The 25667-nt window shown below is 43.4% G+C and overlaps 1 protein-coding gene across 1 annotated transcript; it reads left to right on the top strand.

Moving 5' to 3' along the window:
• The first annotated feature begins 1709 nt into the window (after positions 1-1709).
• LOC311119918 (85/88 kDa calcium-independent phospholipase A2-like) lies at positions 1710-25351 on the top strand. Its single transcript, XM_084194562.1, has 18 exons — positions 1710-1752; positions 2981-3204; positions 9542-9754; positions 10301-10481; positions 14220-14407; positions 14781-14877; positions 16512-16694; positions 17078-17186; positions 18829-18954; positions 19327-19417; positions 19680-19843; positions 20064-20214; positions 20476-20612; positions 21323-21477; positions 21612-21663; positions 22454-22569; positions 22859-22932; positions 24128-25351. The coding sequence occupies exons 2-18, from the start codon at positions 2990-2992 to the stop codon at positions 24273-24275; spliced, it is 2400 nt and encodes a 799-aa protein (XP_084050688.1). The 5' UTR covers positions 1710-1752; positions 2981-2989; the 3' UTR covers positions 24276-25351.
• The last annotated feature ends 316 nt before the right edge of the window (positions 25352-25667 follow it).

Here is a 25667-nt window from a genome sequence, read left to right as displayed (position 1 = left end):
TCCTACTTTTGTGTCCACTGTCTGTGCAACATTTTAGACTTGATTTATAAAATCTTAGGGACATGATGAATTATTTGGAACTGTGCATTTTGTCTTTCCAGATTTGAATGGTAATGAATGAGGTAGCCTGTTCCCAAAGCTGTTTTTGGCTGCCTTGCCAACTTCTATGGTCATTGTTTAGCGTGACAGTGACTATAGGAGTAGGCAAGACAACACAAATAGATCTGGGACCAGGCTAGGGACAAGGAGTTCTCCTGAGTGGCGCAGTGGTCTAAGGCACTGCATCGCAGTGTTAACTGTGCCACTAGAGATCCTGGTTCGAATCCAGGCTCTGTCGCAGCCGGCCGCGACCGGGAGACTCATGGGCGGCGCACAATTGGCCCAGCGTCGTCCAGGGTAGGGGAGGGAATGGCCGGCAGGGATGTAGCTCAGTTGATAGAGCATGGTGTTTGCAACGCCAGGGTTGTGGGTTCGTTTCCCACGGGGGGCCAGTATAAAAAAATATATATATGTATTCACTAACTGTAAGTCGCTCTGGATAAGAGCGTCTGCTAAATGACTCAAATGTAAATGTAAGGAGGAGTCTTTGACACAAATCATCTCTTTATGTTTTAAATACCTTTTGTTACAGAAGAAAAAGGAAATGGCGGGCTGCTACCAGTAATTTAGGAGCAGTGGAGCACTCTGTTATAGTTGGTTATTTTGCTAATGAGAGCGAGAGAGCAAGAGAGAGAGAGAGAGAGAGAAAATGAGAGAGATAGGGGGGGGGTTAAACTATACTGAACAAATATATATAAAAACGCAACATGTAAAGTGTTGGTCCCATGTTTCATTAGCTGAAATGAATCCCAGACATTTTCCATATGCACAAAAATATTATTTATCTCAAATGTTGTGCACAAATTTGTTAACATCCCTGTTAGTGAGCATTTTATCCTTTGTCAAGATAATCCATCCACCTGAAAGGTGTGGCATATCAAGAAGAAGTATTTCTGTCTGTAATAAAGCCCTTTTGTGGGGAAAAACTCATTCTGATTTGCTGGGCCTGGCTCCCAAGTGGGTGGGCCTATGCCCTCCCAGGCCCACCCATGGCTGCCCCCCTGCCCAGTCATGTGAAATCCATAGATTAGGGCATAATGAATTTATTTCAATTGACTGATTTCCTTATTTGAACGGTAACTCAGCAAAATCTTTGAAATTGTTGCATGTTACATTTATATTTTTGTTCAGTACATATACATTTAGAACCAGTTTGTCTGGAAGGATCAGGAGACCTACCAGCACAGCAGCAAGGTCATACATAATACCTATTCTATTGTATTGTATTCTATTGTATTGTATTACATTTAATTGAATTCTATTGTAGTGTATTCTATTGTATTGTATTTTAATGTATTCTATTCAATTATGTCTACCAAAAATACTGCTTCAATCTGTGACGCCCCTGTACACAGATACAGGATCAGATTTCCTCTCTGAATCCTCTATTTAACCATTAAGAGTATGAAAGAAAAAGGCTGTAGTGGACAACTTCATCCGACACGCAGTCAGTCCATTCACTGTGTCCCGTCCTCGTATTTATTGGTTTCCTACAATTGGTGTATTCTCAGGCAACGCCTTCCCAGGCATGTTCGCTGATTGGCGCAGCTCACATCAATTACACTTTGCAGCAAGGTTGGTTGAACGCCAGCGGGTTGTTGATGTTCAATCAAAAGTCGTCAGTCACTGGTGGAGAGGAGTCGCAGCAATCAGGTAAGCATTACGATGAGCTAATTCCTAAACTAAACCGATTATCGTAGATAAGAGTACATTGAAAGCATAGCACGCACAAGAGTTAGCATAAATGCATTTTTTGTTTCCAATTGAAAGAATATACATTCAGTGTCAGTGCTATATCGCTATGATGCCTTTGACTGTATCGGTAGCTAAGCGATGCTAGTTATGTTGTGTGTGCCAAATTCATTCAGAGACTGGACTGAGAGAGTCATACGCTTTAGCTGGGAGGACTCGTGAATTGCATGAATGGCACCGCTTGTTCACATTGAATAAGGAGCCAGACAATGCCTTATCATTCAAGAGTTTTGCAATGGAAGTACCCCACAAGCTGTGGCAGTTTTGAAATAAACTTTTGCTTTCAGTTTTTGAATGTGTCATCGCCCCGCCCCGCCGTACCATTTGTCTTGAGATATCTAGCTTGTATCTGTTGTTTTTAGTCAAGCTGAGCACATAATGCTGCTTAGCTATGCAGTTGGGACATTGTTGAGTCTCATAAGGGAGTGGGTGGGACCAAATGCTGGGATGGGTTCAAATACTATTTGAAATGCATTTTGATTCCTTTACCTGTGTTCAATTGAGCTTGCCTGACGAAATGGAACCAATAGAATAGTCCCAAATGTGTAAAACCCACTCATTTGGGTTTGGCGCTACAGACAGGCTAACGCAAACGCTCAAAGTATTTGAAAGATTTCAAATAGTATTTGAACCCAAGTCTGATTGCATCAGTGTTGTTGTGATAGACCAGAGAGAACTACTCAAGATACCAGATCAGATAAACATAATTCTGACCTTTATACACAGAAATTCAACTCTTGACTGTTTGCAATAGGGTGATTCCTCACGAAACTAGAACCAAGACAGACCATGATTTGGGGGATTTTCATGAAATGTAATCCAATGAAGAATTAGGCTCTAGTTTTGTGAAGAATCACCCGATACGTCTTGCTGATTGCCACCCCTGTCTGCACTCCACCCCTACTCTCTGTTTCTGAATTTATCTGTCCTTGATTCCTTGCATCCTATCTCCTCGCCTAGGCCTAACTCTCAACCGTATTGGAGGAGGAGGTCCAAGGACCCTCCCCTCAAGCCTTCTACTCCAATGGGTTTTGAGAAGGAAGCAAGCAGAGAGAATGTGAGGTATTGTGGAAGAATTAAATGAGACAGAGCCTCTAACTACTTTATTCTACCTTCTCTCTGTACCCAGGCCACCACCATGCAGTTTCTAAGGGGAGTCATGGACACTGTGTCCGCCGTCTCCAACCTCTTCTCCAACCCCTACCGCGTCAGGGAAGTACAACTGTTGGAGTACAATGGAGGGGGGAAAGTCAAGCTGAAGGAGGAGGGACGCATGGTGCTGTACAAGAACACCCCCTGTCAGAGTTGGGACTGCCTGCTGAAGTGCCCTGATACGCCCACCGTCGCCTTGAGGTGGGTTGGGGGCAGAGAGAGTGTGATGGGAAGGGAGAGGAGGATGGAGGAGAAGAGACCTTCAAAATTGTATATTATATACTGTAGCCTAGTTGGAGGAAACATGGGAAAGTTATACTGCTTTGAAAGTTGATCAACTTGTAAAACCAGTTAGGAGACAAGTAGCAGTAAAAGCCCTTGAAAGATTTTGCTGAGATTTTCATACTTGCTTGCTAGAGAGCTCTTCTTTGTTTATGGCCATTCAACATCGTTCAAGCCCTTTTAAGCCTTAGTCCCAACCATCTCTTTAAGAATTCACATGTGAGTCTTGAGCATGGCATTGTCCTCCAGAAAGTAGTCTCTCTAAGTAAACTTTCTCCCACTGAGCTTTGTCGATAGCACCAGCTAAATTCAGGGCAGCAATCTTGAGACCTGTAGCAACACGTTTGCAGTTGTCCATTTATTTATTTTTTTTTTATTTTTTTTTTTTTTTTTATTTTTTTTTTTTTTTTTTTTTTTTTTTATTTTTTTTTAGTCATTTAGCAGACGCTCTTATCCAGAGCGACTTACAGTTAGTGAATACATATTTTATTTTTATTTATTTTTTTATTTTTTTTATACTGGCCCCCCGTGGGAATCAAACCCACAACCCTGGCGTTGCAAACGCCATGCTCTATCAACTGAGCTACATCCCTGCCGGCCATTCCCTCCCCTACCCTGGACGACGCTGGGCCAATTGTGCGTCGCCCATGAGTCTCCCGGTCGCGGCTGACTGCGACAGAGCCTGGATGTCCATGGCTATATATCTTTCCAAAAATCTGTGGTAGCAAAGATGATCTATATACTGACCAGGGCCCAGTTTCCCAAAAGCATCTTAAGGCAAAGTTCATCGTTAGAACCTTTGTAATATTTTTTTTTATGTATGCACTCACTAACTGTAAGTCGCTCTGGATAAGAGCATCTGCTAAATGACTAAAATGTAAATGTAAAAAATGTAGGAGCATCAAATCAAATTTTATTTTCCACATGCGCCGAATACAACCTTACAGTGAAATGCTTACTTACTAGCCCTTAACCAACAATGCAGTTTTAAGAAAAAAAGTATTAAGTAAAACATTTAAATAACAAATAATTAAAGAGCAGCAGTAAAATAAAATAACATTAGGGAGGCTATATACAGGGGGTACCGGTACAGAGTCAATGTGCGGGGGCACCGGTTAGTCGAGGTAATTGAGGTAATATGTACATGTGGGTAGAGTTAAAGTGACTATCCATAGATAATAATCAGAGTAGCAGCAGCGTAAAAGATGGGGTGGGGTGGGGGCACAATGCAAATAGTCCGGGTAGCCATGTTTAGCTGTTCAGGAGTCTTATGGCTTGGGGGTAGAAGCTGTTAAGAAGCCTTTTAGACCTAGACTTGGCCCTCCGGTACCACTTGCTTTGCAGTAGCAGAGAGAACAGTCTGACTTGGGTGGCTGGAGTCTTTGACAATTTTTAGTGCCTTCCTCTGACACCGCCTGGTATAGAGGTCCTGGATAGCAGGAAGCTTGGCCCCAGTGATGTACGGGCCGTATGCACTACCCTCTGTAGTGCCTTGCGGTCAGAGGCCGAGCAGTTGCCATACCAGGCGGTGATGCAACCAGTCAGGATGCTCTCGATGGTGCAGCTGTAGAACCTTTTGAGGATCTGGGGACCCATGGCAAATATGTTCAGTCTCCTGAGGGGGAAAATACTTTGTCGTGCCCTCTTCACGACTGTCTTGGTGTGTTTGGACCATGATAGTTTGTTGGTGATGTGGACACCAAGGAACTTGAAGCTCTCAACCTGTTCCACTACAGCCCTGTCGATGAGAATGGGGGCGTGCTCAGTCCTCTTTTTTTTTCTGTAGTCCAGAATCATCTCCTTTGTCTTGATCACGTTGAGGGAGAGGTTGTTATCCTGGCACCACACGGCCAGGTCTCTGACCTCCTCCCTATAGGCTGTCTCATCATTGTCGGTGATCAGGCCTACCACTGGTGTCGTCGGCAAACTTAATGATGGTGTTGGAGTTGTGCCTGGCCGTGCAGTCATGGGTGAACAGGGAGTACAGGAGGGGACTGGGCACGCACCCCGTGTTGATGATCAGTGTGGCAGATGTGTTGTTACCTACCCTTACCACCTGGGTGCGGCCCGTCAGGAAGTCCAGGATCCTGTTGCAGAGGGAGGTGTTTAGTCCCAGGGTCCTTAGCATAGTGATGAGCTTTGAGGGCACTATGGTGTTGAACGCTGAGCTGTAGTCAATGAAAAGCATTCTCACGTAGGTGTTCCTCTTGTCCAGGTGGGAAAGGGCAGTGTGGAGTGCAATAGAGATTGCATCATCTGTGGATCTGTTGGGGCGGTATGCAAATTGGAGTGGGTGTAGGGTTTCTGGGATAATGGTGTTGATGTGAGCCATGACCAGCCTTTCAAAGCACTTCATGGCTACAGACGTGAGTACTACGGGTCGGTAGTCATTTAGGCAGGTTATCTTAGTGTTCTTGGGCACAGGGACTTTGGTGATCTGCTTAAAACATGTTGGTATTACAGACTCAGTCATGGACATGTTGAAAATGTCAGTGAAGACATGCTCGGAGTACACATCCTGGTAATCCGTCTGGCCCTGCGGCCTTGTGAATGTTGACCTGCTTAAAAGTCTTACTCACATCGGCTACAGAGAGCGTGATCACATAGTCATCCGGAACAGATGATGCTCTCATGCATGCTTCAGTGTTGCTTGCCTCGAAGCGAGCATAGAAGTGATTTAGCTCGTCTGGTAGGCTCGTGTCACTGGGCAGCTCGTGGCTGTGCTTCCCTTTGTAGTCTGTAATAGTTTGCAAGCCTTGCCACATCCGACGAGTGTCGGAGCCAGTGTAGTACGATTCAATCTTCGTCCTGTATTGACTCTTTGCCTGTTTGATGGTTCGTCGGAGTGCATAGCGGGATTTCTTATAAGCGTCTGAGTTAGAGTCCCGCTCCTTGAAAGCGGCAGCTCTACCCTTTAGCTCAGTGTGGATGTTGCTTGTAATCCATGGCTTCTGGTTGGGGTATGGACGTACGGTCACTGTGGGGACGACGTCATTGATGCACTTATTGATGAAGCTAGTGACTGATGTGGTGTACTCCTCAATGCCATTGGAAGAATCCCAGAACATATTCCAGTCTGTGCTAGCAAAACAGTCCTGTAGCTTAGCATCTGCGTCATCTGACCACTTCCTTATTAACCGAGTCACTGGTGCTTCCTGCTTTAGTTTTTGCTTATAAGCAGGAAACAGGAGGATAGAGTTATGGTCAGATTTGCCAAATGGAGGGCGAGGGAGAGCTTTGTACGCATCTCTGTGTGTGGAGTAAAGGTGGTCTAGAGTTTTTTTTCCCCCTCTGGTTGCACATTTAACAAGCTGGAAGAAATTAGGTAGAACGGATTTAAGTTTCCCTGCATTAAATTCCCCGGCCACTAGGAGCACTGCCTCTGGATGAGCGTTTTCCTGTTAGCTTATGGCCTTATACAGCTCATTGAGTGCAATCTTAGTGCCAGCATCGGTTTGTGTTGGTAAATAGACAGCTACGAAAAATATAGATAAGCTCTCTTGGTAAATAGTGTGGTCTACAGCTTATCATGAGATACTCAACCTCAGGCGAGCAAAACCTTGAGACCTTAGTATTAGATTTTGTGCACCAGCTGTTGTTTACAAATATACACAGACCGCCACCCCTTGTCTTACCGGAGTCAGCCGTTCTATCCTGCCGATGTAGCGTATATCCCGCCAGCTGTATGTTATCCATTTCGTCGTTTAGCCACGACTCGGTGCAACATAAGATATTAGAGTTTTGTCCCGTTGGTAGGATATCCTTGATCTTAGGTAGTCCATTTTGTTTTCCAAGATTGTACGTTGGCTAATAGGACTGATGGAAGAGGCAGATTACTCGCTCGCCGTCGGATCCTTACAAGGCACCCCGACCTACGTCCACGTTATCTCAGTCTCTTTCTCTTGCGAATGATGGGGATTTAGGCCTTGTCGGGTGTCTGTAGAATATCCTTCGCGTCCGACTCATTGAAGAAAAAATCTTTGTCCAATACGAGGTGAGTAATCACTATCCAGAAGCTCTTTTTGGTCATAAGAGACGGTGGCAGAAACATTATGTTCAGAATAAATTACAAATAATGCGGAAAAAACACACATAATAGCACAATTGGTTAGGGGGCTGTAAAACGGAAGCCATCTCCTCCGGCACCATCTTTTGCAACAATGTTTCCCAAAACCATTGTTGCAATTGAAAACGCTCGTAATCTCACGCCTGCCTTTAGACCACTCGTAGAACAGCTAAGTGCGTCGTTAGATGCATTTTTGCCCTCCCGCATCACTTAATACACAGAAGATCTCAGCTAAACATAGAATCGCATGGTTTATCCGTCTCACTGTGACCACCGATAACTTCAGAACAAAAGTTGACTACAAATATGAAGTGGCCAATGTTTTTGCAATTGATACAATGCTGCAAAGAAACCACTGCTAAAGGACACCAATAAGAAGAAGAGACTTGCTTGGGCCAAGAAACATGAGCAATGGACATTAGACCGGTGGAAATTTGTCTTTCGGTCTGGAGTCCAAATTTGAGATTTTTGGTTTCAACCGCCGTGTCTTTCTGAGACGCGGTGAGGGTGAACGGATGATCTCCGCATGTGTAGTTCCCACCATAAAGCATGGAGGAGGAGGTGTTATGGTGTGGGGCTGCTTTGCTGGTGACACTGTCTGTGATTTATTTAGAATTCAAGGCACACTTAACAAGCATGGCTACCACAGCATTCTGCAGCAATACGCCATCCCATCTGGTTTGGGCTTAGTGGGACTATCATTTGTTTTTCAACAGGACAATGACCCAACACACCTCCAGGCTATGTAAGGGCTATTTTACCAAGAAGTAGAGTGATGGAGTGCTGCATCAGATGACCTGGCCTCCACAATCCCCTGACCTCAACCAAATTGTGATGGTTTGGGATGAGTCGGACCGCAGAGTGAAGGAAAAGCAGCCAACAAGTGCTCAGCATATGTGGGAACTTCTTCAAGACTGTTGGAAAAGCTTTCCAGGTGAAGCTGGTTGAGAGAATGCAAAGAGTGTGCAAAGCTGTCATCAAGGCAAAGGGTGGCTATTTGAAGAATCTCAAATATATTTTGAATTGTTTAACACTTCTTTGGTTACTGCATGATTCGATATGCGTTATTTCATAGTTTTGATGACTTCACTATTATTCTACAATGTAGAAAATAGTAAAAATAAAGAAAAACCCTTGAATGAGTAGGTGTTCTAAAACTTTTGACCGGTATAGTGTATAATAAAAAATAAAAAATAAAATGCTTCAAATGAAAACCAAGATGACTGCGTTAAAATAAAAACAGTAGGCTATATTTCAATCATATTGAAGTACATTTCATGTTCAATCAATGAAGTTATATTTTGCTACTTGTAGGCTACTGTCTGTAATTTGTCTCAATATATTTCATGATGTGTAGCCTAACGTGCTTAGTGATGTGCTAAATCTTGATTTAGTGTATTTTTATAGGGTAAGCATTAGATTAAGCCGCCTTAATATTTGCAGCCGTAGGTGGTAATATCTCTCTAGGAGCTGATCCGTTGTCAGTATTGTGAAATAATTATAATACTAAGGAAAGATTTGAATGGAGAAAGCTGATCCGAGAGCAGCACTCCCTTTCTTTCGATCCTGTCAGTATCGACACATGCTCCAGCAATGCACTTAGTGACCGTTCTCTCTGTGTGGTGTTTTGGGAAACGCATGTTAAATCTTCGGCCGTTGTAGGAAAGATGCATCGTTAAAACACTCGTAAGCCTAAATTCCATCGCAATCGTGGCATTTCAGCAACTTTGAAAAAAACAACTATGTTGTGCCTGTTGTCATAGAGATAGATAGAGGACTCATCCCGTTTTAACATGGGCATTGCGATTGAGGGCGTCCACCATTTTAAAGTAGTCAACTGGGTGGGGATTCCTGTGAGTTGGGAGCAATCAGCCAATTAAGAAAAAAATGGACTACTTTAAAATGGTGATTGCCTCAATGGCGTTGCCCATTGCGTTACATATGCTATAATGGCACAGATACAAAGATGAGTCCTCTAGCTATCTCTATGGCCTGTTTACATACGTATCTGCCCTCTCATTGGCTAGAATAGTCCCACCTGATCTCGACTCCTCCCGCCTGCATTCCATCTTTGAGGACATACATTTCCATTCTTAGAGCGGTCAATCAACTATCTTGTCAGTATAATATACAATCTTTAGTCAGGGGTCAGCTAACCTTTGGTTGACCTCCCCATTTCCTGTCTCCTAGGTTGTTCCAGGTCAGCTCCGAGGAGGACGCCATGAACTGGTTCCCCCAGTACGCCCTCAAGCTTCGTCCCTTCTACGAGACCCTCCCCCTCCCCAAGCCCGAGGCTGTCCAGCCAATAGTAGACTGCCTCCGTAGCCACGCTGACTGGAGCTCCGCCCACATCGCTGTGGATACGGGCCTGAGGGAATGCCTGAAGCACAACTACGTCCAGAGGTGAGGTTGTAAAGTGTGGTTATAAGCATGTAATAAGGAGTGGTTATAAGCATGTTATTACCAAAGAGTTGCTGTAAAGCAGTAGGGCTTGAGTAATCCCTCGTGGACAGATCTACGTCAACAGAACTGCTACTATAGAATCTGTTGGGAAGGAATGGGATGCATGGGATAAGGAGCAGCAGTAGTTCCAGTGTTTGGGGTTTTCCTCACTGGTTATTTGGACAAATCACGATTTAACAGGTGTTAGCGTTTAGAATTTCAGAAGGGGAGGGGACGTTCGGCCCGTAACTTACAGAGAGAGAGGGTGGAGCTTCTCGATCCGGTTCCGCTCCTCGTTCTAGCATCTCTTCTCTTAACACATGGACCCAGAACTTAATCGAGCAGCTGATCAATTACGTGAGACTTTAGTTCTGGGTTAACCGAGATTAGGGCTTGAGCAATAGGGAATATGTTGATTTTAAAATGAGATGGTATCCCTCCCTCCCTCCCTCCTCTCTCCCTAATCATATTGATACTTCACACAACTTTTGGTCTCACCCTCTCCAGCCAGATAAACGCCAGGGACGGTGCTGGTCAGACGCCATTGCACCTGGCATGTGAGCGGGGGGATGTGGCGTGTGTCAGAGAGCTGCTGGAGGAGTGCCAGGCTCGCACCGACATCAAAGACAAGAACCGGGAGACGCCCATGCATTGTGCCGCCAAGCAGGACTCGGCTACTATTATACAGGTGTGACACACACACACACACACACACACACACACACTGAGTATCCAAAACATTAAGAACACCTGCTCTTTCGATGACATAGACTGACCAGGTGAAAGCAATGATCCCTCACTGATGTCACCTGTTAAATCCACTTCAATCAGTGTAGATGAAGGTTAAAGAAGGAGAGCTGGATTGTGTGTGTGTGTGTCATTCAGAGGATGAATGGACAAGACAAAATATTTAAGTGACTTTTTAGTAGGTGCCAGGCGCATCGTTTTTTTGTCAAGGGGTGCGCAACTCAATATTAGGAAGGTGTTCCTAATGTTTGGTATACTCCGTGTACAAGACGCCCATGCACTGTGCTGCCAAACAGGACTCTGCTGTTATTATACAGGTGTGTGCGCGCACGCAAAGAGGTCCCATGCACTGTGACAAGTCTGGGTTTCTAACTAATATGGCAGTCATAGACACTGAAATACATGGGAATAGGGCAGGCTAGCCTTAGCAAACAACCTAGCTTCCTTTTTCTACTGAAAATGTGGGAACTCCGCTCGGGCCTTTCTCTCATGCCTGCTACGTTAGGTTAATGGCAGGCCAACATAAACAAGGCAGCAGTTGGGGGCTCTGGGTGGTTCTGCCAGTCACAGGTAGCCAGTCTCAGAAAGGGGACATTAACACTACTGCAAAGTCAAGGCAGGGCTGCTGTTTTCACTCTCACTGTGCTAGTTATTTTAGTGCAGTGCTGGGTCCTACTCATTAGTCGGCACTGCAGAAAAAGAGAGCTTCTCATTGGACAAATTCAGCTAGGTCCCTCCTTGTTTGGTCTGTTTTCTTCTTCTGTTTGATTGCTATTGAATGCAACCCTACTTTGCAGTGTACGTTTTTTTTTGTAGTGTTAGTTTGAAGTACTGGTGTTCTTAGTGCATCCGATCCATGTATCTCAGATATTATGCTGTGGCCGGTGCCCAGAATTGGCAGGACAGGGACAGGACCCGGCTGCTATTATACAGGTCAGACTGAGGACTCTGGGTCACCTCTCTACAGGTGTTACTACAGAACTCTGTGTGTTCTCTGCATTCAGTTTAGCTACAAGACTGTTGCAGTACTTCTGGTATAATTCCTTCTTTCTGTTTTTTAATAGATTTTCAGCCTGGGGTTTCAATACACATTTGGAGGGAATAGGCATGAATATCTTGCAATTAAAAATGTGATGTTTTATTCGCTTTTTCAAAATTAAAAACATACAGTACCAGTCAAAAGTTTGGACACACCTACTCATTCAAGGGTTTTTCTTTTCTTTTTACTATTTTCTACATTGTAGAACAATAGTGAAGACATCAAAACTATGAAATAACACATATGGAATCATGTACATTTACATTTAAGTCATAGTAACCAAGAAAGTGTTAAACAAATAAAAATATATTTTTGATTCTTCAAAGTAGCCACCCTTTGCCTTGATGACAGCTTTGCACACTCTTGGCGTTCTCTCAACCAGCTTCAAATCCAATCAAATTGTATTGGTCACATACAGATGTTATTGCGGGGCAAAGGGTGGCTACTTTGAAGAATCTCAAATATAACATATATTTTGATTTGTTTAACACTTTTTTGGTTACTACATGATTCCATACAGTTGAAGTCGGAAGTTTACATACACCTTAGCCAAATACATTTAAACTCAGTTTTTCACAATTCCTGACAATCCTAGTAAAGATTCCCTGTCTTAGGTCAGTTAGGATCACCACTTTATTTTAAGAATGTGAAATGTCAGAATAATAGTAGAGAGAATGAATTATTTCAGCTTGTATTTCTTTCATCACATTTACATTTACATTTACGTCATTTAGCAGACGCTCTTATCCAGAGCGACTTACAAATTGGTGCATTCACCTTATAGCCAGTGGGATAACCACTTTACAATCACATTCCCAGTGGGTCAGAAGTTTACATACACTCAATTAGTATTTGGTAGGATTGCCTTTAAATTGTTTAACTTGGGTCGAACGTTTCGGGTAGCCTTCCACAAGCTTCCCACAATAAGTTGGGTGAATTTTGGCCCATTCCTCCTGACAGAGCTGGTGTAACTGAGTCAGGTTTGTAGGCCTCCTTGCTCGCACACACTTTTTCAGTTCTGCCCACAAATGTTCTATAGGATTGAGGTCAGGTCTTTGTGATGGCCACTCCAATACTTTGACTTTGTTGTCCTTAAGCCATTTTGACACAACTTTGGAAGTATGCTTGGGGTCGTTGTCCATTTGGAAGACCCATTTGCGACCCAAGCTTTAACTTCCTGACTGATGTCTTGAGATGTTGCTTCAATATATCCACATAATTTTCCTTCCTCATGATGCCATCTATTTTGTGAAGTGCACCAGTCCCTCCTGCAGCAAAGCACCCACACAGCATGATGCTGCCACCCCCGTGCTTCACAGTTGGAAGGATGTTCTTCGGCTTGCAAGCCAACCCCTTTTTCCTCCAAACATAAGGATGGTCATTATGTTCAAACAGTTCCATTTCTGTTTCATCAGACCAGAGGACATTTCTCAAAAAAGTACGATCTTTGTCCCCATGTGCAGTTGCAAACCGTAGTCTGGCTTTTTTTATGGCGGTTTTGGAGCAGTGGCTTCTTCCTTGCTGAGCGGCCTTTCAGGTTATGTCGATATAGGACTCGTTTTACTGTGGATATAGATACTTTTGTACCTGTTTCCGTCAGCATATTCACAAGGTCCTTTGCTGTTGTTCTGGGATTGATTTGCACTTTTCGCAAAGTACGTTCATCTCTAGGAGACAGAACGCGTCTCCTTCCTGAGCGGTATGACGGCTGCGTTGTCCCAAGGTGTTTATACTTGTGTACTATTGTTTGTACTGATGAACATGGTACCTTCAGGTGTTTGGATATTGCTCCCAAGGATGAACCAGACTTGTGGAGGTCTATAATCTTTTTCTGAGGTCTTGGCTTATTTCTTTTGATTTTCCTATGATGTCAAGCAAAGAGGCACTGAGTTTGAAGGTAGGCCTTGAAATACATCCACAGGTACACCGCCAATTGACTCAAATGATGTCAATTAGCCTATCAGAAGCTTCTAAAGCCATGACATCATTTTCTGGAATTGTTAAAGGCACAGTCAACTTGGTGTATGTAAACTTCTGACCCACTGGAATTGTGATACAGTGAATTATAAGTGAAATAATCTGTGTGTAAACAATTGTTGGAAAAATTACTTGTGTCATGCACAAAGTAGATGTCCTAACCGACTTGCCAAAACTATAGTTTGTTAACAAGACATTTGTGGAGTGGTTGAAAAACAAGTTTTAATGACTCCAACCTAAGTGAATGTAAACTTCCGACTTCAACTGTATGTGTTATTTCATAGTTTTGATGTCTTGATGTAGAAAATAGTAAAAATAAAGAAAAACCCTTGAATGAGTAGGTGTGTCCAAACTTTTGACTGGTACTGTATATTGATGGCCTTCATCAGAAACGTATACATTGCAATTAAAATGTCTAATGTACAGCAAGGTCCCTATTCAAATGTCTAATGTACAGCAAGGTCCCTATTCAAATGTATAATGTACAGCAAGGTCCCTATTCAAATGTCTAATGTACAGCAAGGTCCCTATTCAAATGTCTAATGTACAGCAAGGTCCCTATTCAAATGGATCTGCTTTTGGTCTCATCCCCTCCCCCCTCCTCTCCACCCCCCTCTCTCCTCCTCTCCACCCCCCCTCTCTCCACCTCTCTCCTGCCTCTAGGCGCTGTGCAGTAGGATGTGTGCGGGGGTGAATGAGCTGAACGGGGCGGGGGAGACGCCCCTCCATGTTGCTTGTCGCCTCGGGAGGGTAGAGGCCGTGAATGCCCTCCTGGGGGGCGGAGCTCGCTGTGACATCATCGGGGGCAGTGGCTACCCAGTCCACGCCGCCATGAAGTACAGTGAGAAGGGGTGAGAGCACTGATTGGCTAAGAGAAAAAGGTGATGAATGCTGATCGGCTCTTTCATTAAGCTAAGAGAGAATGGAGAACACTGATTGGTAGCAGAGTGTGTTTCAGATGTGAAGGGGATAGATAGATAGATGGGTGAAACAAGATTCCACTACATTGTTTACAATTCTCTCACACGCTCTCCTTCTTCCTCGCTCTCATTCTCCCTCTCGCTCCTTCTACCCCCCCTCCCCCCTTTTTCTCTCTTTTCTTCTCCCCCCTTTCTCGCTCTCTCCCTCCTCCCTCCCTCTCTCTCCTTCTCCCTCCCTCTCTCTCCTTCTCCCTCCCTCTCTCTCCTTCTCCCTCCCTCTCTCTCCTTCTCGGTCTCTCTCTAGTTGTGCTGAGGCTGTCCTGAATGCAGACCCATCTCAGCTACAGGCAGAAGATGCCGTCTATGGAGGAACCCCCTTACACTGGTGCAAGACTGCAGAGGTAGAGGGGTGCACTTTAGAATTACAGTTGCACTTTTTCACCCGAAATGAATTGTGATAAAATATTTTAATTGCCCGCCCCCCCCACGATAAAATCGGAGAGGGGGGCGAGGAACTTTGGATCTGTCGCTATCCTTTATTACGTACTAACATGCGTACCAGGGTTTCCATTTGCTGGCTTTTGGACGATTTAAAACAAGAAAAAGCCATAAATAAATACGTTGCTGGCCAAATTGTCCATCTATAGTTTATTTTTTATAATTTGGGGGAATTAAATTGGCGTATATGTGTTCTTTCGTTAGTTGTCATGCATCTTATTGATCACACGTGTACAGCATACAGAGCTTGGTTTGAGCGGAATATCACCTGTCAGACAGCGTGAGAGCTGCTACTACAGTATCTCAAACAGCTCAGTTCTGCTGGAGTGAAACTTGCCCTTATAAGCCCAGTCATTCTAAATGCAATTGTGTGTTAACAGTTTTGATTACCACGATAAAAAATGAAATACAGATCAAATTAATAGCTACTATTTTTATTTCTCAACTGGTAATTTAAATGCGCCTCCCATACGCCATTCAAGTGCATAATCAACGTTAGGGAGGCTATCACCACTTTGCAATGTGAGCTGGAGGCAATATGCATTTTGAAAATACTTAATTGTTTGAAACCTGAATATTTTACTTCATATTATAAGGTATGACTTACCTTGCTTCAAAGTAGCATAGCCGAAATCCGACCATAGAATTGTGGAAGCAATTATTTTATAAAGACTTCCCCATATGCCATTGAAACCAGCATTTCTTTCCTGTTCTATTGGTTTTCAAATCAACGTTATTTCATTGTCCAAAGGCACAATCCTAGTCATATTAGCAACCCATCCTAGTGTTTTCCCGCAAATTGCATTTTGGCAAATTATGTTTTATTGGCTTTACAGGAGTTGCATGTTCTATAACGATGAATTACCATAATCTAAATGTGATTTCTGTCATTCTGAGAACCGTGAGTGGACGCCCTAATGGGTTACCAGTAATGGGTCCGGTATAGTTCTCAAATGTCCGGTAAATTAAAATCTTGCCGGTCATGTTGTCCGGCGCCATTTTCCTAACGGAAACCACTGGCCAGATTTTTTTTTTTAACGAAACTTGGGTGAATGATGCGTCTTGCCATGGAGATCCGGCATTTACAAAATTGCACTGATTGGGCCAAGGGGGGCGATAAAGTAATCAACTGAAATGACAAATTTTGAACAAGCATGTCTCCTGTCCCGTTGAGCTACAGTCATGACATTTTCTATATGCTTCTCCTCACGAGAAACATTAAACTTGGGTGAATGCATTTTGCTATGGAGATCCGACATTTTACAAAAATACACTGAGTGGCCCAAGGTGGCGCTGCATCATTCTGTGGGGGACGACATGTTTATTACTGTTGCTAGTTAAAAAACGTACTTAAACCTGAAGTACCTACTTGTTTCTATTCATCAAGTTATGGACAAACAGATATTATATAAAAGTCTGTTAAACATGGCTGCACTATCATGCTCCCTCCCTCCCTTCCTCTACCCCACTCCTCCCACCTCCACCCCTCAATTCTTCTCTCCCCTCCTTCTCCCCTCCTTCTCCCCTCTCTCTCTAGATGTGTCGTACGCTACTGGAGCGAGGTTGCTTGGTGAACTACCTCAGTAAGACAGGGGAGAGTCCACTACACGTCCTGACCAGGAGGGGGCGCTTCGATGCTTCCATGGTGCTGCTGACACACGGGGGGGAACCCAACCTCAAGGGCCAGGATGGGAACACAGCCCTGCATCTGGCTATGAAGGTAGTGTGTGTGTGTGTGTGTGTGTGTGTCACACACATATGGGAAACACGGCCCTGCAGCTGGCCATGAAGGTAGGGAGGGGAGTGTATTTGTGTGTGTGTTGCACACGGTGGGACTTAATGCTTCGCTAACCTTCCTCTTTATATAACATATTACTATCTGAATCCCCTCAACAGTACCAGAAATGATTAGGGGTGCGGTCTACGATTAGACAGAAATTGTTAGGGGTACGAAACTAGGGTTAGACGGAAATGATTAGGGGTACGGTCTAGAGTTAGATTTTGGACATTACATGGTCCCTTCCCCTTGTTTTTCTCTATGACCCCTCCTTCCCGTGACCCTTACTCTCTGACCCCTGACCTCTGCTGTATCTCTCCTTACAGATGGACCACATGGAACTGATCAAGGCTCTGATCGTGTTTGGAGCCGACGTGGAGATACACAATGACCTGGGAGAGACTCCCGGACTGATAGCAGCACGCACTAGTAAAGGTGAGAAGGAAGGAGGAGGGAGGGTGTGGGGAGAGGGAGAGACCCCCGGATTGATAGCAACAAGCACTAGTAAAGGTGAGAGGGATGGGGGGGGGGGAGAGAGAGAGCGAGGGAGAAGGGAGTAGAGTAGGTGGATGGATGGATAGTGAGCAAAGGGAAAGAAGGAATGTATGAATGAATGAGAAAAGTAGAGGAGTGTTAGTTCCTTGGTGCCTTATAAAACGGTGACAGCACAAGAATCAATCATAACACAACAACAATCTAACGTTGATATGGATATGAATGAATTGAAATGCATGTGTTATTGTGGATGATATAGCATGCATATGTTAGGGCTGTGTGAACATTAATATAACATTAACTATAGTATATTTTATTAATTGATAATGTGAACTCTACTCATTGCTCGATACATTGATTAATCAGCTGTTTCGAATGTGTTTCAATGATCATAGGCCTTTTGCTTGAGGGTGGGTCAAATTGCGGGGGACTTTCAGGGAATTACTGTTTACAGGGTTTTTTCACCAACACTTGATTTGTCAGCCACCACTTAGGAAGCCAGCAGCCTGAGACAGGTAGCTAGCTAAGCTAACGCTTGTAAAGCTAGCGAGGTAGCTAAATATCATAGCTAAAAAAGCTTGCTGCCAAAGAGCTTGCTAATACTACGTATATACAATCAAAGAAATATATAATGTTATTTCAAAACATTAACAGTAAACATAGTGGTTTATAGCATTAATATAGCTAATGTAAGCTAGCTAATGAGAAGCTAATCAGTGCTGGATGCTCTCACGTTTAGCTTGTGTGGGTTTGTTGCTCTTAGCTAGCGCACGGACAATCAGTAGCCTACTGCAGTAGTGAGACATGAGACAAATTACCAACATAGTTGGATCCTTCATTTATTTTTGCATTACACAATAAACGTTTATGAGAACAGTCAGCCCTCGAGTTCAAGCTAGCTAACGTTAACTTGAAAGTCAGAGTTGAAACAAGCTAGCTAACTAACGTGAGCAAGCAGGGATTTTAGCTAGCCAGGCCGTATTGCAAGCTAGCTACGTCCTATCAAACCTGTCGCCTGGTGTTAATATCTGTATTTTTTTCAGTTGTTGTCCATGTCAATCAACCCCTCTGTTTGTTGTGGTTTCCATGGTTATACGTTTATCGTTTTTATTGATTGACTAATCGATTGATAATATCTCAATACAAAAAAATATGTGATCTATGGAAACCGTGCGTGTTGTTCAAATCTGCATGTGTGATTGTTTGTGTGTCAGTGTGAATGCCTGTAGGATATTTTTACCACTCCTCTCTCTCTGTGTCATCAGCTAATTTCTCTCTCGCTCTCTTCCCACTCTTTCACTCTATCTCCCGCTCTCCATACCTTCTCTCTCTCTCTCTCTCTGTCTCAACTCTTTCTCTCTCTATCCCCCTCTCCCTGTCTTGCTACTTACTCTTTCACGATCTCTCTCATTCCCTCTCCCATTCTACCTCTCTCTCTCTCTCTCTCTCTACCACCTATCTACCTCTCTTTCTCCCCACCTATCTACCTCCCTTTCTCTCTATCTCTTTCCTGCCTGTCATTGTGTGTTGTGTGTGTGTGCATGTCTCTAACCCCCTGGCTTGGTGTGTTGGTTGACTCAAGGCTCCAACAGAAAGGTGCTACTGGACATGCTGTGTAGTGTAGGGGTTCAGCGGTGCGCCCCACCCTCCTCCTCCCCCCTCAACCCCCATCCTCCCCCCAAGAAGGCTACTTCGTCACCAGGCATAGGTAAAGCTCCCGCCTCCTTCATTTGAAAAGGCTTTCTTTCTTTCTTTCTTTTTCCTCCCTTACTTTTTTTTATTTTCATGAGTCCCTTCGAACATTCATCTGCTTTGTTTTTAATTCATCCTTCCCCCTCTACTATCTCTCCATGTTTTTATTCCTCCCTCTCTTCTCTTCCTCCATTTTGAATGCCGTTACCTCTCCCCTCTCTTCTGTCTCTTCCCACTTCTCTCTATGCTATCCTTCACAGCCTCCTCTCCCTCATCACTCCGCTCACTCCCAGGCTCTTCCCCTTTTCTCTGTCCCTGTCTCTTCCGTTCCACTCTGTGCTCCTATTGGTTGATTAGACCTGGGTCCTTGTCTGTGATTGGCCGATAGGGTTCGAGGACATCATGCACGTTGCGGCGGCGGTGGGAGCGATGAGTCGCGGCCGGGAGGAAGTGGACGGGTTCAAAATGGGAAGCAGGAAGTACGTTTCTGTGGGAGTATTTTATTTATGAGAAGATTATTTTGAGATTTATATCAGATTTTTTCTTAATTCAAAGTACTGCTGATCGGTTCAAATGTGTGATTGGTTGGTTGGTTGATTGATTTACACCAGTTTGAATTAATAGTCAAGCATACAATATAGACAAATGACTTATATATTGTCTGAATGGATTGTTCCTCTATCTCTTGTGTGTTAAACTGCTGTGTAAGAGTCACTCTAATTGCCTCCTCTCCTCCTCTAGGATAGACAGACTGCTGTGCCTGGATGGAGGGGGCATTAAAGGCTTGGTTCTGATCCAGTTGTTAATCGCCCTGGAGAGAGAGGCAGGCAGGCCCATCAAGGAACTCTTTGACTGGGTTTCTGGGACCAGCACAGGGGGTATACTGGCCCTGGCTATCATCCATGGTGAGCTGTTACTGTGTGTGTGTAGGGGGTAATTATGAGTGTGTCTGTGTGCAGAGAAACTGAAATGGTGTTATATAATTGATGTGGTCCTCAATATTTTAATGGATTGTTGTTTTTTTCATACAAAGTTGTCCCTAACTTCTTAAAGAGCAGCCTTGAACCGTAGACCTTTTCAACATTTGAAAGTGTTTGTTTGTGAGATTCTGTCGTACCTTTCCAGGTAAGGATATGGAGTATCTGCGATGCCTCTACTTCCGTATGAAGGAGCAGGTGTTCAAGGGGTCGCGACCCTACGAGTCGGCCCCTCTGGAGGACTTCCTGAAGAAAGAGTTCGGAGAGAACACCATGATGACAGACGTACGACACCCCAGGTAACCATGGAAACATTCTTTCTTTGTCTGATTGGTCAATTCGGGGTGCTGCTGTAATACTAACAATATTTAATTTGCTACAATTTTATATTCACTGGCTATGAATGTAAGTTTTCTCTCATCCTGAAGTATCCTTTGTCTCGCTGTCTCTGTCTGTGTGTCTCTCTGTGTGTCTCTGTCTGTCTCTGTGTGTGTTTCTGTCTCTGTGTGTGTTTGTCTGTGTCTCTCTGTGTGTGTGTGTGTTTCTGTCTCTGTCCCCAGGGTGATGGTGACCAGTGTGCTGGCAGACAGACATCCAGGAGAGCTCCATCTCTTTAGGAACTACGACCCCCCCTCCCTGCCCAGAGAACGCCCCTACGCTGTCACAGCCACCTTCCTACCCCTCACCATACCACAAGGTAACAGAGTACGAATGTGAGAGAGTGTGAGTGTGTGGTGGGTGGGGGGGGGGCTGTGTTTGTGTTCTACCTCAGGGTGTATGAAGTGATAATGGCCATGTACTCTTCTAATCTCCACCTGGTACAGCCAGAAGAGGACTGGCCACCCCTCAGAGCCTGGTTCCTCTCTAGGTTTCTTCCTAGGTTCCTGCCTTTCTAGGGAGTTTTTCCTAGCCACCGTCTACATCTGCATTGCTTGCTGTTTGGAGTTTTAGGCTGGGTTTCTGTATCAGCACTTTGGGACATCTGCTGATGTAAAAAGGGCTTTATAAATACATTTGATTGATAACAATCGACCTGTGGTCTGAATGTCGGTGTTGTTTGGACTGTGTGTGTCAGGGCCAGTTGTTTCCCTGTGGTGGTGGTATGAGTGTGTGTGTGTTGTTGTTTCAGGATGGGAGGATGAGGATGTGTTGATAGTTGGATACACTCAAGAACCTGCTAAAAAACATAGGAAGGTGACAGACCAAGGTGTGTGTTCTCTCTGAGTGTGTGTGACAGCGCGAGTGTGAGTGTGTGGAGGTGAAAGGGTCACAGTGAAGATGCTTGGTGAATCTGCTCTCACACCTCACCAATTTCAGTTTATAACTTTTTTTCATCGTCGATCATGATTTTGTCTGATTGGTTGATTGATGCTTAGCCCCAACCCTCTCTCCCTCTCGTCCTATCAGAGCAGGTCGTGTGGAGAGCCGCCCGTTCCAGTGGCGCCGCCCCCACCTACTTCCGACCAATGGGGCGGTTTCTGGACGGAGGGCTTCTGGCCAATAACCCGACACTGGATGCCATGACTGAGATCCACCAATACAACAAATCCCTGAAGGCAGAGGTGTGTGTGTGTGTGGCTCTAAGAAGTTTCATCTGAAATGTTCCTTTTGTAATGACTCATCTGTTGTTTAATCTCTCTCTCTCACTCTCTCTCTCTTCCCCTCCGTCTCTGTATCTGTTTATTTGTACCTTTAGGGGCGTGGCTCAGAGGTGCAGCGTCTAGGTGTGGTGGTTTCTTTAGGGACAGGTAAGAGCTTTATATTGGTATATTATAATATGTAGAAATCATAATATGTATGTGTATATTATGATATTTATTGGGACAGGTAAGATCTTTATATTGGTATATTACAATATGTAGAAATCATAATATGTATGTATATATTAAGATATTTATTGGGACAGGAAAGAGCTTTATATTGGTATATTATAATGTGTAGAAATCATAATATGTATGTGTATATTATGATATTTATTGGGACAGGTAAGATCTTTATATTGGTATATTACAATATGTAGAAATCATAATATGTATGTATATATTATGATATTTATTGGGACAGGAAAGAGCTTTATATTGGTATATTATAATATGTAGAAATCATAATATGTATGTGTATATTATGATATTTATTGGGACAGGTAAGATCTTTATATTGGTATATTACAATATGTAGAAATCATAATATGTATGTATATATTATGATATTTATTGGGACAGGAAAGAGCTTTATATTGGTATATTATAATATGTAGAAATCATAATATGTATGTGTATATTATGATATTTATTGGGACAGGTAAGAGCTTTATATTGGTATATTATAATATGTAGAAATCATAATATGTATGTGTATATTCTGATATTTATTGGGACAGGTAAGAGCTTTATATTGGTATATTATAATATGTAGAAATCATAATATGTATGTGTATATTCTGATATTTATTGGGACAGGTAAGAGCTTTATATTGGTATATTATAATATGTAGAAATCATAATATGTATGTGTATATTCTGATATTTATTGGGACAGGTAAGCCTCCCCAGGTAGTTGTGAATTCTGTAGACGTGTTCAGACCCTCCAACCCTCTGGAACTGGCCAAGAGCTTTGTAGGAGCCAAGGAACTGGGCAAAATGCTGGTGGACTGCGTGAGTTGGTTTTAATGATTGGTTGATTTGATTTATTGTGAGTGACCGTTATCCTGCATACTGTTTAGTTAAATGTTTGAATTATTGAAACGTTAGTTGACCCTAATAGTTGATAGTAATCAATATGACAATTTTCACATTTTCATTCAACAGTTCAGCTCTGAAACTAATTTCCATCCTTAAGTCATCCCTGTATGAAGAGGTCCCCGTTATTGTATTACTCATCTATAACATCCATTGATTTCATCGGTCTCTTTCTCTCACCCCCTCGTCCTCTTCTCTCTGTCAGTGTACAGACTCTGATGGTTGTGCTGTGGACAGGGCCAGGTCTTGGTGTGAGATGACTGATACGATCTACCACAGGTCAGTCTGACACTGGGCTTATCATACTGATTCTGTTTACGATACTAGTGTGAATAGTGTTCTTATGCCACCAATAATCCTACTCATATACACTGAGTGGACAAAACATTAAGAACACCTGTTCTTTCCATGACGTAGACTGACCAGGTGAATCCAGGAGACATCTATGATCCTTTATTGATGTCACTTGTTAAATCCACTTCAATCAGTGTAGAGGAAGGGGAGGAGACAGGTTAAAGAAGGATTTTTAAGCATTGAGACATGGATTGTGTATGTGTGCCTTTCAGAGGGTGAATGGGCAAGACAAAATATTTAATTGCCTTTGACCGGGGTATGGTAATAGGTGCCAGGCGCACCGGTTTGAGTGTGTCAAGAACTGCAACGCTGCAGGGTTTTTCACGCTCCGCAGCATCCCTGTGGAACGCTTTCGACACCTTATAGAGTCCATGCCCCAACAAATTGTGGCTGTTCTGAGGGCAAAAGGGGGTTTAACTCAATATTAGGAAGGTGTTCCTAATGTTTTGTACACTGTAGTGTCTGTGTCTCTGTTGTACATTGGAAAGTGAACGTTTTAACCCTTTACACTCGTACCTGTAAACTGGTTGAAAATGGTAGATTTGGGCACTAATAAGCGCCTACATTGGAACGTAGTGGCTGTACAGTAGCACTATATACATGACGTCAGAGCTCAGGGTCTCCGCTTCACAGCTCTGTATGGATTTGGACTGACAGCCGTTCTGAACTTGAGCACCGCGTGCAACAGGAAGTTGCCCCCATCCCTCCCGCTAATTGGGCAATTAAAAAAAATGTAAAATGCACATCAAATCAAGTGTTTGGATTCAGTCTTGTGTCAGGTAAACTGTTGTCCTCACCTTTTGGTCTAATAATGTTCCCATAATCTCCAAACTGTTCCCTTTCAATTGCTTCCATGGTTATGCATTTCATATTTATTCTGTAAGAAACATTTCAAGTTGGCCCTATCCATATATATTTCCCACAAGTGTAAAGGGTTAAAAACATGTTGTGTGAATGTATGGTGTGTGTGTGTGCGCTTGTTGAACTAGCCAGCTCTCTCTCTCTCTCCTTCCCATCCCTCTCTCCTTCCCATCCCTCTCTCCTTCCCATCCCTCTCTCCTTCCCATCCCTCTCCTTCCACCATCCTCCTCATCCCATCCTCCTTCACCTCTCCCCCCAGACTGAGCCCCCAGCTCTCCCAGGAGGTGATGCTGGATGAGGTGAGTGACGCCGTGCTGGTGGACATGCTGTGGGAGACACAGATGTACCTCTACGAACAGAGGGAGAACGTCCAACTCCTGGCACAGCAACTACTCAACGGCTACTGAGAGAAAGAGGAGGGGCAGGGATGGAGGCATGCTATGGGAGACCCAGATGGACCTCTATGAACAGAGGGAGAACGCACAACTACTGGCACACCGGGGTTATTCATTATGCCGATTCTGTTGCAAAACGTTTTGTAAACGGAAGCAAATGGAACGAAACGGGGAACGACCTACCAAGACCTACCTACTAATTTGTCCAATAGAAACTCACATTTTTTTGTTGCAAAATTGAACGTTTTGCAACTGTCTGGACTAATGATTACGCCCCGTCTAACTCAACGGCTACTGAGAGGGCGAGAAGGAAGATGAAAACGTTCTTGAACGTCCATCACCTGATGGTTTGAGAGAGGGGGAGAGGTAAAGAGAGAGAGAGAGAGACATACAGGAAGATAAAAGTAGAGGGAGTGATGTTTCTTCTCTTTCAATCTGTACTGGAGACTGAATGTTTGTCCTAAGAGCGTTAATTCTTCCTCACAGACGAATGCAGTCAAAGTAAAAACCTGGGGAAAGGAAGATTCAGCTTTTGCACAACTGTACTGAGACTGACAGTGTCATATTAAAAAATATATTCTGAAATGCTAACAGACTGGAAAAAGGTATGTACAATTGACCTCATCTTGACATCTACTGACATTGTATTTATTGAGCTAATCCTTAAGATAATCATATTTACAATTTTATTTTTATTTTTATGTCAATAATTGCATCATGCAGTCATGTAAATGATATGAATCCACCAGTCCACCCACTATCTCCTGTAACTACTGTTGTCCCCTGTCATTTCTGCCTTCTTGCTGTCTTAAGCTCTCAAACCATAACTCTTTCAACTGGACGGACTGAATACATACCACATTACTTGAATAACCCCTTCTCAACAGGTTGTGATACGATCTATCTGCACTATTTGTCTGTCTGAAATGGCGCTCTGGTCAAAAGTAGTCTACCTAGTGAATAGGATGGCATTCAGACACAGACTTCACCACTAGTTTTTTGTATTAATATCCTATAATGTACTGGTTTGTATTGACTTTATTATTGATGATGAAGTCAACATATGAATAAAATATTAACCTATGGAACTGAATCATTGATTTTTAATGTGTTATTACAATGCAATTATTAGGTAATGACCATTTGAACAAGGTATTTCTAAGTAACAACTTGCTAAACACAGAGCTGTAAAATAAAAGGCCCATCTCGGCAGCTAAGCCTGCAGGTAGTGTGATGTTTTTCTACATTTTGATGTATCGTTGTCTTTTTTGTTTTGTCTTACCTCATGCACAGGAAATGTGCTCTACAAATGTGTTACTATTATTACCTTAATCTAATACTACATGTAGTTCCCCGAGTGTGAGCCTACCTACCTACGTCCCTCCCTGTGGTGGTGGCTTAGTT

Source organism: Coregonus lavaretus, assembly GCF_964263955.1.
Source record: "Coregonus lavaretus genome assembly, contig: HAP1_SCAFFOLD_55, whole genome shotgun sequence".
NCBI classification, from domain to species: Eukaryota; Metazoa; Chordata; class Actinopteri; order Salmoniformes; family Salmonidae; genus Coregonus; species Coregonus lavaretus.
The sequence above is the reverse complement of the archived record's forward strand: the minus strand, read 5'-3'. Positions and strand labels throughout refer to the sequence as shown.